The sequence below is a fragment of the Anolis carolinensis genome, chromosome 3, assembly GCF_035594765.1.
Source record: "Anolis carolinensis isolate JA03-04 chromosome 3, rAnoCar3.1.pri, whole genome shotgun sequence".
In the NCBI taxonomy this organism is placed as follows: Eukaryota; Metazoa; Chordata; class Lepidosauria; order Squamata; family Dactyloidae; genus Anolis; species Anolis carolinensis.
Window position 1 is genome coordinate 103,439,461 of NC_085843.1, and position 17,563 is coordinate 103,457,023.

At 42.6% G+C, this 17,563-nt stretch overlaps 1 protein-coding gene across 1 annotated transcript in view; it reads left to right on the top strand.

Annotated features, from left to right (window-relative positions):
* The window catches only part of anos1 (anosmin 1), a 138,778-nt gene that overhangs the window by 103,292 nt on the left and 17,923 nt on the right, over positions 1-17,563 (top strand). Inside the window, exons 8-9 of the mRNA XM_008107183.3 lie at positions 708-855; positions 4,764-4,907. Coding sequence (XP_008105390.1) covers positions 708-855; positions 4,764-4,907 — 292 coding nt within the window. The remainder of the gene's footprint in view (positions 1-707; positions 856-4,763; positions 4,908-17,563) is intronic.

Below are 17,563 nucleotides of genomic sequence, written 5' to 3' on the forward strand. Positions count from 1 at the left end.
ATTATATGCTTTTTTCGGTCTTGACTTGGTGTCTTTAAGCATATTACTTGGACCAATATAAGAAACATGTTTGTGATTTTTACTCTAATTAGAACACAAAGTAGTAAAGTGTAATGTATACTAGTATTTTACGCCAGTTTGAACGCTCATGTCCTCTTGATGATTCTGCTTTTAGAGAATTTCTATTCATTGTTTTTTTTATATTTGATATTTCAGCCTATTAGTATTAATCATTTTGGGCTACTATGCTATATTTCTGTTGAATACGATTCACACAGTGGAATTTACACACACACATACAAACACACACACAGTATTACATATATGTTACTGGTCCATGACAAATACCAAAAATGAGAAGTTATCTGAATATTTCATTGACAAGATTAGTCTGTTTGCTTGTTGTTTTCTTTGCTATTTCAATATTTGTTGTGATTTCTAATATTGTGCCTTAGGTTGTGATTTGAGCACATTGTTCATTTGTGAGAGTATCTTGTATATCCTTATTTAACCTACTTAAATTACTAATTTTTGTCAAATTCCTAGATCATAGTAGATAAAATTACTGTTTAATTGGGCCTATCCAAGTTGGTGCTAAAGACCAGTTTATCTGATATTTCCTGTTTATTAGGAAATCATGAATTAAGAAACTACTGAAGTTAGTAAATATGTAATGAGCTGTACAAATATATTCTATTCAATTATAGTCTCAGAATTATGTCATCCTTGAAGGCCTCCAGCCCAACAGTATTTACATGGTGGAACTACAGGCAGTAACATACTGGGGTCAAATACGTCTGAAAAGTGCCAAAGTGTCTCTCTCCTTTAGTTCTACTCAGACAGCTGTTCACAGCAGTAAGTATTTTCAGAAAGATGCCCTAGAATATTATTAAATCTTTAATGTCTCTGTATTTCAATGCCATGAATGACATCCTTGCTACCTGGCTTGAACACAGTTTGTTGTGCATGCTCTTGCCTCTGTTGAAATACATAGAAAAGCATTCCTTCTTATAACTTGTAGTTCTACTAATACAGAGGTTGATGATGATTTTTGTTTTAATCTGAAATAGTTTTCTTTCCATCCTCTACCCCTATCCTGTTCTTTCTGGGTGCATCTATGCTGCAGTTTGGCACCACTTTAACTGCCATGACTCAGTCCTATGAATCAGTAGTTTTGTAGTTTTGCAAGGTCTTTAGCATTATTTCCCAAAAACTGCTGGTGCCTCACCAAGCTACAAATCCCATCACACCATAGCATTGAGCCACGGCAGTTAAAGTAATGTCACAGTACATTAATTCTGCAGTATAGATGCATCCTCTCTGTATTGAGGCTCACATTAGATTATTTATGGAGTTACTTAATGAGTTTCAGAAGTTATATTAAGCTAATTTATAAGCCTGAATTTCTCATGTGAAATTATGCTGTTTTACCAGATGATGGTAGGGACTTAAACTGAATGTTTAATCAGACACCATCAGTACAGTTTATTTTGGAAATTTTGAAACTCTGAAATGCCTCGGTTGGTTTGCTAACATATATTAGAATCGATGGAGAAAATGATCCATTGCTTCAAGTTCTCCTTTTGATATTTAGCCATTTCCATTCCCTGCTATAGATCATATTCAATTTACAACCTATGAAATCTTTGCCAATCTGTGTTAAGTTACCCTAATCTCCTTATGTGTATTTTGTGGTTTCATCAGTTTATTTCATTTCTTTCCATTAATATAGCTAGCTTTCAGTTCACTCCTTCAACTACTTTGGAAGACATTCTAATATTTCTTCATTTTGTTAGCCTTTTAAAAATAGATTGTATTTCTGTAAAGTTTGTTATCTGCTTTCCTCTTGCTTAGTAGATTTTGATATTTCAGTTGGCAGCTGTGAAGAAGCAAGGTCATACTAGAGAACATGATCAACTGGCGACTGCTTTGTCCTGCTAGATTCTCTCCTCTCACCCCATTCCTGGCAATTAAAGTAGTAGATTCTGCACAACATGTATGGCAGTCCATCTATGCTAGTGGTAGCATGGCATAATGTGGCCTTTAGCATTACCAGAGGTTGCAGGGCTTTTTCACAACTGATGCAAGGGAGTCATGGAACTCTCTTATACCAGTTGAATCTTAAATTTGTCTTTCATGTGCCAACTAAACTATACATCTTTGTAAGTACAAGCTTTCTGCCAATTAATACAAGGCAATGATTGATTTTTAGTTGCAACTATTTTTATTGATTTTATATTTAGCAATTTTATATTATCTAAAACAGTGGTTCTCAACCTGGGATCCCCAGATTTTTTTGGCCTTCAACCCCCAGAAATCCTAACAACTGGTAAACTGGCTGGGATTTCTAGGAGTTGTGGGCCAAAAACATCTGGAGACCCCAGGTTGAGAACCACTGGTCTATAATGTAGCAGTATTGTGCTTTTGAATATTTTAGTTAATTATTTACTGTAAACAATTTGTTAGATAGTTAATCATCTTGACCCATTATGACTGAAGACATGCTACAAATGAATGTGTTTTTATTCTTAAAGCATGCTAGAAATAAATACTGGGTGGACCTTTTCATCAGCTTCCCCAAAACTATGGAATTACCTGCCGGAAGAGGTTCAACAGCTAGATCAGATGTTGGAATTTAAGACACAATTGGAGATCCATTTCTTCCAGTAGGCCTACCTGATCGATTTTAAGTTGTGAATTTTAATCAGGATTTTATTAGTGGATTTTAACTTGTATTTTAACACTGCATATTTTGTTATACGCTCTTGTTTTAATGATATTGTGTCCCACCTTGAGCCGCAGGGAGAGGCAGCGAATACTTGTTGTTGTTGTTGTTGTTGTTGTTGTTGTTGTTGTTGTTGTTGCATGAACTAATACAGAGAGGGTTTCCTCAAGGTTATTCAACTATCTGGAGATACCTACTGACTTGTAATGAATGTTTTTGTGCAATACCTAATACAACAGTTACCATAAAACTGCAGAAAGTGATAATATTGCTCCTTTTGCAATGTAACTGTAACCATCTTATTATCATTTATAGCTTTATTAAGGTTGAGAGCCTCAACAAACAGATCAGGTGCCAGTGTATGTTGCTGGCTCATGCTCTGTTGTAGATGTTTAACTGATGATGAGGTGGACCTTTTTATTTCAGAACTTTGTAGAAGAGACTTGCAGCACTCAGATTTTTTTGAAATTCTAAAGTAATTGTTTAGTTATATTTAATAAACATTTACATCTTTTCAAATGATAAGTGTAATGATAAATACACTTATTTGGTGGCTTGCATCTCTAACTATATAAAGCAACTTTCCAAGCTTTGCTGGTGTCTTGTTTTAAGAATTCTTAGTCTAAAATTAGTTTAGGTGAAAATTACAGGCAGTGACCTCATGAGCAGGTTTTAGGGTTAATGTGTATTATTTAAACATTGAGATATTTTAACCTTACTAAAATCTCTTTGTAATTTTCCCTCTAGTGTGTAGAACAAATGATACATTCTTTCCCCATTACTACAAATAGCTTTGTCAATACAGCTTTAGGGTAACATTCATGTGTTTCTTCTGAAAATAGGAAGGATTATAGCTATGCAAAGTTTTATCTTTTATTTCACTTTTCACATATTCTGTTACAGTTTATTTAATTTGTATTTGGATGTTGGCTATTGTAGATAAAATGTATCATTTTACTAACTACTGTTTTAGTTGGCTCTAGACACATTTCTATGTCACTTAGCCAAATGTTTCATTTCTTTGAATGTTCGGTTATCTGAATCGTGCATTCATAAAAAGTGCAACTTACTTTTATTCACTTTGGCTATGGCTATCGATAGATGTCATGATATTTCATGAGTGCCTTTGGTTGCTGGGTGTGTATGTTTGAAAAAGAAAGAGGAAATGAATCTCAAATCTTGTGTAAATATTAGGAGTTATTCTTTTCTGTTCATTATTTCTGAGGAATTGTATAAGCAAATAGTTTAGCAATACATGGTAGTGCTTTATAAATATTCAGGCTCTATTGGTCTGTGTGTATCAAATTACAGTCTATTTTCCTTGAGAAAATATTGAAAGACACTATCACAAGGATCTGGAGAGCTGGGATGCCAGTTTTCTTCGTTATTTAATAGAACAAAACACAGGCCAATATGATAGGACTGTAATTTTCCCAAAAGCTGTTATGTCAGTGTAATACATGTTTTGGGCAGGTTTTTAGCCAGCATATGTTAGAGTTAACAAATGTGGATGTTACAATGAGCACTCAAGTCATGATCCTCTTTGAAAAAATGTTGAACTTTGTGTGAGTACAAGAGCCTGCTAGAGTTTTTAAGTGCATCTAGCTGGATATATTTTCAGTATGTTCCATGATTAAGAAACTTAGTAAAATCCTTTTTTGCAGGTGCCAACACATTATTGCTTGCAAGTGTGCCCTGACCCACAAAACACATGCCAAATGTCTGCACAGTGTTCTTTATTTCTAGATGTAATGTATTACAGTACATAGAGAGTGACTGGTATAGATTTAGGAGTGGGATTAAGACTGGTTCCTTGGTTTAAGTCTTACATCTTTGCTACAATTACAAATTTTAAATAGTTTTAGTCATTTTCTATGTCCTTCCCTATTCTAGGAAGCCCTAGAAATGATAGCTTTATGGAAAAAATATAGCATGGCAATTTCTTTAAACCTGGACTTAATTAAATAATATCCAGTGAATTCAATGTAATGTCTTAATCTACAAAAGGAGGAAACTTCTCAGCTATTTTGTCTTGCAGAGGAACAGCTATCTACAGTTGCAAAAGCACCTGATGTTCTTCCATCCTTCAAAGGGAGAAGACCTGCACGTCTTCTTGAAATTGGAGTGCCTTTTTATCAAGATGATCAGCTTCAGGTCAAAGTCTACTGGAAGAAAACAGAAGGTTAGTGGAAAACTTACTCATGGTAATAGGAATGCTGCTAGTCTGTGTAGCAGATGGTTTGCTTAGGATATTAGGTTTTAAGTCTGTCAGAAAAGACTTTTTTTCCCTTCTGATTGTGTGAAATGGAGGGGAGATGCATGTGAAACTGAAGTCTACTGCAATTCTTTCCAGCTTCATAATGTTTTGATAATGTGTTTCTTATTGAGATACACAAAGCTGAGTGTTACATCTCATTGAGTTCTGCTCTGGATTAATCAAATCTGCTTCCCTAGGTGTTGTGGCAGAGGAAACGTAATTTCGCTTTGCTGTTCTTGCCAGTAGTAACTTTTCCATTGTACTCTTTCATTCTGGCAATAGTTAGAAGGGTAGTTCTTTCTCTTCCCTGACTGTAGTTTAAAAACTCAGAGTTAGAGAATAGTGAGGACAATGTAATTTTCAGTTCTTGGTGGAGGCAAGTTTTCCTAACATTCTCAATTTAGGAAAAAATGTTGGATTATCTCTGAATTAATGCTATGGTCATTTGCCTAGCATTAGTAAAATTATGGCAAAACAAATATAATTTATTAGTGACAAAAGTGAAGTGAACGAATTTGATTGTATTACTTTTTTTAAAAAATGGAAAAACCCACAGCCAAATATTTAAATGGATCAAAAGCAGAAACCTAGTCAATGGTCAAATAACAAAGATATCATCATTATTAAAATGCTTTCACAAAACGTTTTACCCTTACATGGGTTAGGTAGCATGATGTACCACTATTACCATTATTCTTGGCTTGAATCTTGCATGGCAGTTATTCTATTTATGACATAGAGTTATGTATCTGTAACAGTTCTATATTCAGATATGATATGGATTTGTGATAATGGCACTATTGCCAAGATCATAAATACCTCATACTTCTGGAAACTCATCCCAAATTCAAGAGAGCTGGGTTGCTGTGAGTTTTTTGGGCTGTATGACTATTTTCCAGCAACATTATCTCGTAACATTTCACCTGCATCTGTGGCTGACATCTTGCAGATGAAACGTTAGGAGAGAATGCTGCTGGAACATGACCATACAGTCAGAAAAACTCACAGCAACCCAGTGATTCCAGCCATGAAAGCCTTCGTCAAGGGAGCTGCTTTTTGTAACAAGTCCATGGCATGAGTTTGTGGGGCACTTCAGGATAATCTGGCAAATTTACCTGGACCCAAGACAGCCTATCATCATCACCCCGTCCTGCCCTGAGCTACAGTATACTTCTTCTCATTGTACTGCATCTCTAGGACAGGAAGGACCTAGTCAGGTCATTGTGAAGTTTTTCACTGGAGGCTGCAGAGCTCTATTGCATAGAGGGTTTTTTTGAGTTTAAGGTACATTCTGGGAATCAATTCCTTGGGTGATGCAAGATCTCAACCATTATGATGGTCATTATTGTTATCAACACCATCACCATTATCTTATTTCTTACAGCTAGTCAATTAGTTGCAGCTGGTTATCCTGAAATATGAGGTCATCCAAGGTTATTCCATAACTTCCCAAGTGAACTCAATTTTCCACTTTGCAACACAAAAAGCTGTATTGAGAACTTTAGATTGCTCTAGGCTGTAGGCTTTGAATTAGATAATTTTCCTTACCTGGTCATCTCATGGAAAACAGCATCCCTCCCCAAATATGTTGTGATTGCATTGTATAATGCATAGCTTGACGTATGTTTGTGGCTCATCATATATTAGCTGCTGCAGTTGATGTGAAGTATAGTGCCTTGTGTGTGGTCTGAATATCTTGCCTATGTGATGTATATCTAGAAAGTTAGCTTAATTGCATGGCTTTGCCTTTTATAATAGACTTTCTAAAAAAAAATTATTATGCAGATAGTGCTAAGTTTTATTTTTGGTCATCTGCTACTGTTTTGGTATCATGCCAAGACTTATTTCAGTGGATGAAATGTTGATACTCAAAATTGTAGACCATTCTGTCATATGTTTGGATTTCTTCTGACCCAACTGAAATGAAACTGGTATTCCCCCAAGAGACAGTAAAATGTCAGAAACTCAGGTGGGAAAGGTAGATATAAGAATCCGATTATTTTTATTAGATGTGCCAAAAATATTTTTATTTTTCCATTTTTCAAGGTATTTCAGAATTTCTCAAGTGTTTTGAATTCAAATTCCAAGTGAATTCAAAGCTTTCTTCATCCTTGGCCAGATTCAGTGTTTACGGCAATGAAAAATGTGATTATAAAATTTATTATTATGAATTCTAAGGTTCTATCTGTTTTGATAATATCATCAGGCACATCCAGTCAGTAGAATAGCATGCTCGAATGGCAATCTGAAAATAAACAAGAACAGCAAGTTGTTGTAGGTTAACAGCTTCAATAGCAGTGCAACACAGGCATAGTAGTGTACTGTGCATTCATGAAGTAGTGATGTTATCAGTATCACTTGTTTCCCACACTATCTTGTAGAAGTAGACTGATATTCTCAGAAGTTCACTGTGAACACTATGAACTGGAACAACATCCTACTCTTTTTACCTAGTTCAGAACTCAAGGTGGTTTACAACAGATAACAATATTTAAACTTTACAAAATACAAAAGTTAAAGTCAACTATCAAAAAAAGTAAAACCAGTTAAGATTTTCATCTTCATGGGTGAGTGTACCCCTATCCAGCAAAGTCTTAAAGCCTATTCTCTGGTCTGCTTTTTGACTGACTAGGAGCACCTTTGTTGAGATACAAATTTGAACTGTTTATCATCATCTAGTCCATTAATGATGACAGGTACCAATTTAGAACCAAAGCAACTTCCATGGTTTGTGGTAGAAATGTATTTTAATAGGTTTTAATAATTTTAATGTCTTTAACTATTTTAATAGTCTTATTTTAAATCTATTTTGATGTTGTTGTTTTACATAGTACAATAGAGTCTCACTTATCCAAGCTAAACGGGCCAGCAGAAGCTTGGAAAAGCGAATATCTTGGATAATAAGGAGGGATTAAGGAAAAGCCTATTAAACATCAAATTAGGTTATAATTTTACAAAGTAAGCACCAAAACATCATGTTTTACAACAAATTTGACAGAAAAAGCAGTTCAATACATGGTAATGTTATGTTGTAATTACTGTATTTATGAATTTAATAATAATAATAATAATAATAATAATAATAATAATAATAATAATAATAAACTTTATTTATACCCCACCACCATCTCCCCAACGGGGACTTGGGGCGGCTTACATTTAGCACCAAAATATCATGATATATTGAAAACATTGACTACAAAAATGGCTTGGATAAGTGAGACTCTACTATACATTGTATTGTTTTCAGCATTGTTAGGTGCTTTGAATTTATTTCAAAAGAGGAAAAACAGGATGATGATGATGATGATGATGATGATGATGATGATGATAGTAATAATTGTAGTAGTAGTAGAAAAGGGTAGTAGAATTGGGTGTCATTTGCATACTGATGGCATCCAATCCCAAAACTTTGGCCAACCGTTCCTAGTGGTTTCATGTATACATCCAATAGCATAAGGGACTGAACCCTGAGGGACTCCAAAGGCCAACAGCCAAAGAGTCAAACAGGAATCCCCAAGCACTAACTTCTGGGTTCACCTATTCAGGAAGGAATGAAGTCCCATCTCAATAAGAAGGTCCAGAAGGATGTCATGGTTGATTGTGCTAAAAGCTTCTGAGAGGTACGGCAGAACTAACAGGTATATGATCCCCTATTTACTTTCTGTCTTGATAATTAACAAGTCAATCTCTGTCCCATATCAAGACCTGACACTAAATTAAAATGGGTCTAGTTAATCTGACCCATTCAGAAACAATCCAGAACATTGCCCAAAAGTTGATTAGATACTGGGCAATAATCTTCCAGAATGATGGGATTGTCACGACCCAGGTTGCAAAGGCACCAATAACCAAACACAGAGGCCAGAATCTAACTAATATCTTTATTGAAGGAATATATAAAGTTAATAAAAGCAGATGTAAAAGTTAGTCCAGAAGCAGACCTTTCAGGAAAGGTCAAAATTAGTCCAAAAAGGCAATGTCCAATATGAAATATTAAGGTCCAAAGTTGTAATCCAATAACCGAAACACTCACTTTGCCAGGCAAAGTGAGGGGAGATGACAAGGTTCTTTAGTCCATAAACTTGAGCAAGGCTAGGAAATAACTTGATACTTGAAGCAAGGCTTAAAACGTGGAACAAGGTAACTAGGAACAAGAACAAGGTCCGTGGAATAACTTGGTAAAATCCGTGGAACAAGGCAAGGATTGGTCCTGGGAAACAAGGCAAGGTCCGTAGATAAACAAAGGCTGGGAAGCAAGGCGAAGGCTGGATAGCAAGGCAAGGCTTGAGCAGGAGCGAGGCTTGAATCGGAGCGCGCTGTCCAGACACAACTCGCTCCGTAGGCTGACGAATTGACTCCGCGAAGTTACTACGCGGGCAAAACACCTATATAGAGTCTAACTTTCTCACCGAAGCAGTTCTCTGGGAATCAGAAACGAAAGCTAAACTCTGAGACCAGATGTTAAACTCCTTAAAGGTTCTCACGAGAAGCAGTCTTAATTGGCTACATTCTTAGCTGCAATCCTCGCACTCCTGCGCGAAGCTGATTCCAAACTTCTCTGTTGTTTACAAAACTCCCGGCGCAAGAACACGGGAGAAGTAGGCTCTGGGCTTGTTTGACATACTTCTGGGAGACAACTTTCTTGCAGGTGCAAGGTTCCCAGATCTGCCTGAGAAAGATCTGGCTGAGAGGAATCCAGTTCAGACTGGGAAGGTAAAAAACCCAAGTTTTCCTCCTCATCAGGAATTACAATGTCCTGAGCAGGACTACAAGGCCCATGGGTCATCACACTATCCCCCTCCTCAAGGCCCCTCCCAAACTGGGGCCCTCTCCCCGAGGCGCGAGGTCGCGGCTTGGCGGGATAGGTCTGATGAAAGCGGCGGGTTAGATCAGGAGCATGGACTGTGGAGGCGTCTTCCCAAGAGCGTTCCTCAGGGCCAAAACCCACCCAGTCAATGAGATATTGTAGGCGGCGGCGATGAAAGCGAGAATCCAAAATGTCCTCAACCTCGAACTCCTCCTCCCCATTCATCAAAACAGGAGGGGGGGCCGGTTGGTCTGTATCAGGACGCACACCATCCGCCGGAAGGAGCAGGGAACGGTGAAACACTGGGTGAATGCGCATTGAACGCGGAAGTTGGAGTTTGAAAGTCACGGGGTTTAATTGCGCCACCACTGGATAGGGGCCAATGAAACGGGCATCTAACTTCCGGCAAGGGCGGTGGGAGGGCAGAAAGCGAGTGGACAGAAAAACCCGTTCTCCTACCTTGATTTCAGGGCCCGGCTGGCGGTGTTTATCAGCGTGGCGTTTATAGTCCTCCTTGGCTTGGTCCAGTTGCTGGAGCAAAAGTTGTTGTACCGCTGTGAGTTCCTGTAGCCAATCCTCTGCTGCGGGAACTTCTGAAGTTTCAATGACAGGGGGAAAGAAACGTGGATGGAAGCCGTAGTTTGCAAAGAACGGCGTTTCTTTTGTAGAAGCTTGAACTCCATTGTTGTAGGCAAACTCAGACAGTGGTAACAGAGAAGCCCAATTGTCCTGTTGGTAATTTACATAACAGCGAAGATACTGCTCCAAAGTGGCATTGGTGCGCTCCGTTTGCCCATCTGTTTGGGGATGATGAGCTGAAGATAAGCGGGAGTCTATGCCCAATAGTTTTTGTAGCGCCTTCCAAAACCGAGAGGTGAATTGAGATCCACGGTCTGTGACTAAACTCTTGGGCAATCCATGTAGTCTGAAAACATGTTGAAGGAATAGATCCGCAGTCTCTTTGGCCGTGGGGAGGCCTTCGCAGGGAATGAAATGGGCTAACTTGGTGAAAAGGTCCACCACCACTAAGATCGTGGTGAATCCACAGGAAGGTGGTAGGTCAGTGATGAAATCCGCAGAAATTATTTCCCATGGGCGAGATGGGGTAGGAAGGGGGTGTAAAAGCCCTGAGGGCTTCTCCCTTCTTATCTTGGAGCGCTGGCATACTGGGCAGGTGTTGACATATTTTTCCACATCCTTGCGGATCTTGGGCCACCAAAAATCCCTTAGGATCAGATGCATGGTTTTAAATAGTCCGAAGTGTCCTGCTGGTTTGCAGTCATGACACAGACGGAGCGCTTTTTCCCTGCCCGGTCCGGGTGGGATATAAACATGATTTCTATAGCAAAGCAGCCCATCTCTAAGTGAAAAGGGAAAATGCAGACCTTGGCGAAGTTGGTCCTGCGCCCAGGCATCTGCTTGCTGACTAGCCCTGATTTCTTGAGCACAGATGGGTCCTGGAGTAGAGGAAGTTGAACCAATGGAAATGGATTTGGTGTTCCCCACTGTGAGCGTGGCAAAGTTCTCGGGTTGTAATAGTTGGGATTCAAAGGTCTCCTTACGTCCTGTAGCGTATTCCGGTTTACGTGACAAGGCGTCTGCTTGCTTGGTCTGGGCTGGGGTCACGTAATGAATCTGGAAGTTGAAACGTTCGAAGAATAAAGCCCAACGTTGCTGCCTCTGATTCAGTTTGCGGGCAGTTCTTAGATGTTCTAGATTACGATGATCAGTATGGACTTCAATGGGAAATTTGGCCCCTTCTAGCCAATGTCTCCAAGTTTCAAAGGCTGCCTTTATGGCCAGTAGTTCTTTTTCCCAAATGGTGTAATTCCTCTCTGGTGTGGTTAGTTGACGAGAGTAAAAGGCACAGGGATGGAGGTGATCTCCCACCGGTTGTAAGAGTACCGCCCCAATTGCCACATCAGAGGCGTCCGCTTGCACAACAAAAGGGGTTCCAGGATTTGGGTGCTGTAGAATTGGCTGGGACGCGAATAGTTTCTTTAGTTGCTGGAACCCTTTCTCTGCTTGATCAGTCCAGCGGAAGGGCTGTTTTCCACGGATGCAGCTAGTGATGGGGTCAGACCAGCGGGCAAAATCTGGAATGAACTTGCGGTAATAGTTCGCGAACCCCAAGAAACGCTGCACTTCTTTCTTGTTAGTTGGCGCCCGCCATTCCAATACTGCTGAAACCTTGGCTGGATCCATGGAAAGCCCTAGAGGCGAGATGCGGTAACCAAGGAAATCTACCTCTTGTAGATCAAAGGCGCATTTTTCCAGCTTGGCATAAAGTCCATGATCCCGCAATCGTTGTAACACCATTTTGACGTGGTTCTCATGTTCTGATTGTGATCTAGAAAACACCAAAAAATCGTCCAGGTAGATTATCAAGAACCTGTCTAGATAGTCCTGAAAAATGTCATTGACAAAATGCTGGAACGTTGCGGGAGCTCCGCATAAACCGAAATTCATAACTCGGGACTCGAATAATCCGAATTTGGTCTGGAAGGCGGTCTTCCACTCGTCCCCTTCCCTGATGCGAACTAAGTTGTAAGCCCCCCGAAGATCCAGCTTGGTGTAAACCTTGGCTCCTCGAAGCCGATCCAGTAGATCCGAGATTAGGGGCAGGGGATAGCTGTTCCGCTTGGTGATATTGTTCAATGCTCTGTAGTCCACCACCAAGCGTAGTTCCCCTGACTTCTTCTTCACAAACATCACTGGGGAGGCGGCTGGGGATTGAGAGGGTCTGATGAATCCCTTGCGAAGGTTTGTCTCTATGAATTCCCTGAGAGCTTCTTGCTCTGGTTCAGTCAGGGAGTAGAGATGCCCTCGCGGGATCGGGGCCCCCTCCACCAAGTCAATGGCACAGTCATAAGGTCTATGTGGGGGTAATTTTTCGGCTTCTTTCTCGTTGAAATTGTTGGTAGCTCCAGAGTCTATCATGGCGTGGATCATGACGGGTCCCCTTTTTGCTGACCATAATGTGACCACGAGAAGGAACAGGACCCCGGTTGGCGGCTCTTGAATGGATTTTTTGACCGGGTTGGCGAGCCTCTCTACACCCGGTCGTTGGCTTCCCCTGTGATGACCCATGGGCCTTGTAGTCCTGCTCAGGACATTGTAATCCCTGTTGAAGATGAAAACTTGGGTTTTTTACCTTCCCAGTCTGAACTGGATTCCTCTCAGCCAGATCTTCCCCAGGCAGATCTGGGAACCTTGCACCTGCAAGAAAGTTGTGTCCCAGAAGTATGTCAAACAACCCCAGAGCCTACTTCTCCCGTGTTCTTGCGCCGGGAGTTTTGTAAACAACAGAGAAGTTTGGAATCAGCTTCGCGCAGGAGTGCGAGGATAGCAGCTAAGAATGTTGCCAATTAAGACTGTTTCTCGTGAGAATCTTTAAGGAGTTTAACATCTGGTCTCGGAGTTTAGCTTTCGTTTCTGTTTCCCAGAGAACGGCTTCGGTGAGAAAGTTAGACTCTATATAGGTGTTTTGCCCGCGTAGTAACTTCGCGGAGTCAATTCGTCAGCCTACGGAGCGAGTTGTGTCTGGACAGCGCGCTCCGATTCAAGCCTCGCTCCTGCCCAAGCCTTGCCTAGCTATCCAGCCTTCGCCTTGTTTCCCAGCCTTTGTTTATCTGCGGACCTAGCCTTGTTTCCCAGGATCAATCCTTGCCTTGTTTCACGGATTTTACCAAGTTATTCCACGGACCTTGTTCTTGTTCCTAGTTACCTTGTTCCACGTTCAAGCCTTGTTTCAAGTATCAAGTTATTTCCTAGCCACGCTCAAGTTTTATGGACTAAAGGACCTTGTCATCTCCCCTCACTTTGCTTGGCAAAGTGAGTGTTTCGGTTATTGGATTACAACTTTGGACCTTAATATTTCCTATTGGACATTGCTTTTTTGGACTATTTCTGACCTTTCCTGAAAGGTCTATTTCTGGACTATTTTCTACACTTGTTCTTATTAACTTTATATATTCCTTCAATAAAGATATTAGTTAGATTCTGGCCTCTGTGTATGGTTATTGGTGCTCTGCAGCCTGGGTCGTGACAGTTTGACTCCGCCACCCTAAGCACCAATTAACCTCGGCCAGAATGTCCACCGGAGACGTACCTGGGCCGAGCGGCCAGCCGATTACCTACACCATCGACAAGGAAGAGGTGGATCGCATCCGCGACAGACTCAACGCCCAGGATGGAGAAATAAAGGGCTTGCGGGAGCGCGGAGTCCGCCTCCCGGCCATGGCGTTGCCCACCAAGTTTACTGGAGAAGCTTCTAAGGTTCATGTTTTCCGTCGCCAATGTCAAGCTTATCTAGAGGCCCGAGATGCCGAGTTTTCCCAAGAAGACATCAAAGTGGCGTGGGTTTACAGTCTTCTAGACGGGCCAGCGGCCAATTGGGCGACGGCACTGTTCGACCAAGCCTCTCCACACCTAAGATCAGCGCAACACTTCTTGGACCACCTCAAGGAGACTTGGGGAATCGAGGACAATTTGGAGGCAGCCGGTCACAAACTCCGTCGCCTTTTCCAAGGAGACAGACCTATGTCTCAGTATATAGCCGAGTTCCGAGTGCTGGCCCACAATACCGGCTGGAACGATGTAGCCCTCAGAGGACAATTCCGGGAGGGTCTCAACATTGAAATGCTGGAAGAAATCTCCAAGGTGGACCCTCCCCAGACCCTCGAGGCACTCATTGATCAATGTTTACGGGCTGAAGTCATGATTGCCAACAGGAAACAGTGGGTTCGAGGCCAGGGCAGTAGAGCCGGGGCAAATCCCCCCGCTCCCGCCAGCGTTCAGCCACGACCAGTATGGAGACCCCCACCACCAACCCCATACCCCAGAGGAGGCGAGGAGGTGCCGATGCAGTTGGGCAATGTGCGTCCCAGACTAGATGCCGCCGAGAAGGCCCGTCGTCAACGCTTAAACCTCTGCTGGTACTGCGGGAACGGGGGCCACTTCGCCAGAGAGTGCCCAGCCAAAGGGAAGCCGGCCGCCCGTCTTGCGGCGGCGTCCTCCACGGAGACGAAGGCGTCTGAGCCGACTGGTACACAGCCGGCGGGGGAAGCCAACGACCGGGTGTAGAGAGGCTCGCCAACCCGGTCAAAAAATCCATCCAAGAGCCGCCAACCGGGGTCCTGTTCCTTCTCGTGGTCACTTTATGGTCAGCAAAAAGGGGACCCGTCATGATCCACGCCATGATAGACTCTGGAGCTACCAACAATTTCATCGATAGAGAGTATGCCGACTCTCTGGGATTACAATATCATGATTTCAAGAATGCCCGTGTGGTGCAAGCCATAGACGGCCGCCCCCTCAAGACGGGCCCCGTAAGTCAGTGGTCGGAACCCACCAGGATGTGGATAAGGGAACACATGGAAGAGATCTCCTTCTTTGTTACCGAGGTCCCCCATTTCCCTGTGATTTTGGGAATTCCATGGCTGACTCTCCACGACCCTAACATCTCCTGGTCCAACAGAGAACTGCAGTTTGCTTCACCGTACTGCCAAAACCATTGCCTCGTAGCCAAGGTATGCCATGCCACAGACACCGAACCCATCATCACCTTGCCAAAGAAGTACTCCGAGTATTGGGATGTATTCAATGAGAAAGAAGCCGAAAAATTACCCCCACATAGACCTTATGACTGTGCCATTGACTTGGTGGAGGGGGCCCCGATCCCGCGAGGGCATCTCTACTCCCTGACTGAACCAGAGCAAGAAGCTCTCAGGGAATTCCTAGAGACAAACCTTCGCAAGGGATTCATCAGACCCTCTCAATCCCCAGCCGCCTCCCCAGTGATGTTTGTGAAGAAAAAGTCAGGGGAACTACGCTTGGTGGTGGACTACAGAGCATTGAACAATATCACCAAGCGGAACAGCTATCCCCTGCCCTTAATCTCGGATCTACTGGATCGGCTTCGAGGAGCTAAGGTTTACACCAAGCTGGATCTTCGGGGGGCTTACAACTTAGTTCGCATCAGGGAAGGGGACGAGTGGAAGACCGCCTTCCAGACCAAATTCGGATTATTTGAGTCCCGAGTTATGAATTTCGGTTTATGCGGAGCCCCCGCAACGTTCCAGCATTTTGTCAATGACATTTTTCAGGACTATCTAGACAGGTTCTTGATAATCTACCTGGACGATTTTTTGGTGTTTTCCAGATCACAATCAGAACATGAGAACCACGTCAAAATGGTGTTACAACGATTGCGGGATCATGGACTTTATGCCAAGCTGGAAAAATGCGCCTTTGATCTACAAGAGGTAGATTTCCTTGGTTACCGCATCTCGCCTCTAGGGCTTTCCATGGATCCAGCCAAGGTCTCAGCAGTGTTGGAATGGCGGGCGCCAACTAACAAGAAAGAGGTGCAGCGTTTCTTGGGGTTCGCGAACTATTACCGCAAGTTCATTCCAGATTTTGCCCGCTGGTCCGACCCCATCACTAGCTGCATCCGTGGAAAGCAGCCTTTCCGCTGGACTGATCAAGCAGAGAAAGGGTTCCAGCAACTAAAGAAACTATTCACCTCCCAGCCAATTCTACAACACCCAAATCCTGGAACCCCCTTTGTGGTGCAAGCGGACGCCTCTGATGTGGCAATTGGGGCTGTACTCTTACAACCGGAGGGAGATCACCTCCACCCCTGTGCCTTTTATTCTCGTCAACTAACCACACCAGAGAGGAATTACACCATTTGGGAAAAGGAACTACTGGCTATAAAGGCAGCCTTTGAAACTTGGAGACATTGGCTAGAAGGGGCCAAATTTCCCATTGAAGTCCACACTGATCATCGTAATCTAGAACATCTAAGAACTGCCCGCAAACTAAATCAGAGGCAGCAACGTTGGGCTTTATTCTTCGAACGTTTCAACTTCCAGATCCATTATGTGACTCCAGCCCAAACCAAGCAAGCAGACGCCCTGTCACGTAAACCGGAGTACGCTGCAGGACGCAAGGAGACCTTTGAATCCCAACTGCTACAACCCGAGAACTTTGCCACGCTCACGGTGGGGAACACCAAATCCATTCCCATTGGTTCAACTTCCCCTACTCCAGGACCCATCTGTGCTCAAGAAATCCGGGCTAGTCAGCAAGCAGATGCCTGGGCGCAGGACCAACTTCGCCAAGGTCTGCATTTTCCCTTTTCGCTTAAAGATGGACTGCTATGCTATAGAAATCATGTTTATATCCCACCCGGACCGGGCAGGGAGAAAGCGCTTCGTCTGTGTCATGACTGCAAACCGGCTGGGCATTTCGGACTATTTAAAACCATGCATCTGATCCTAAGGGATTTTTGGTGGCCCAAGATCCGCAAGGATGTGGAAAAATATGTCAACACCTGCCCAGTATGCCAGCGCTCCAAGATAAGAAGGGAGAAGCCCTCAGGGCTTCTGCATCCCCTTCCTACCCCATCTCGGCCATGGGAAATAATTTCTGCGGATTTTATCACTGACTTACCACCTTCCTGTGGTTTCACCACGATCCTAGTGGTGGTGGACCTTTTCACCAAGTTAGCCCATTTCATTCCCTGTGAAGGTCTTCCCACGGCCAAAGAGACTGCAGATCTATTCCTTCAACATGTTTTCAGACTACATGGATTGCCCAAGAGTTTAGTCACAGACCGTGGATCTCAATTCACCTCTCGTTTTTGGAAGGCACTACAAAAACTATTGGGCATAGACTCTCGCTTATCTTCAGCTCATCATCCCCAAACAGATGGGCAAACGGAGCGCACCAATGCCACTTTGGAGCAGTATCTTCGCTGTTATGT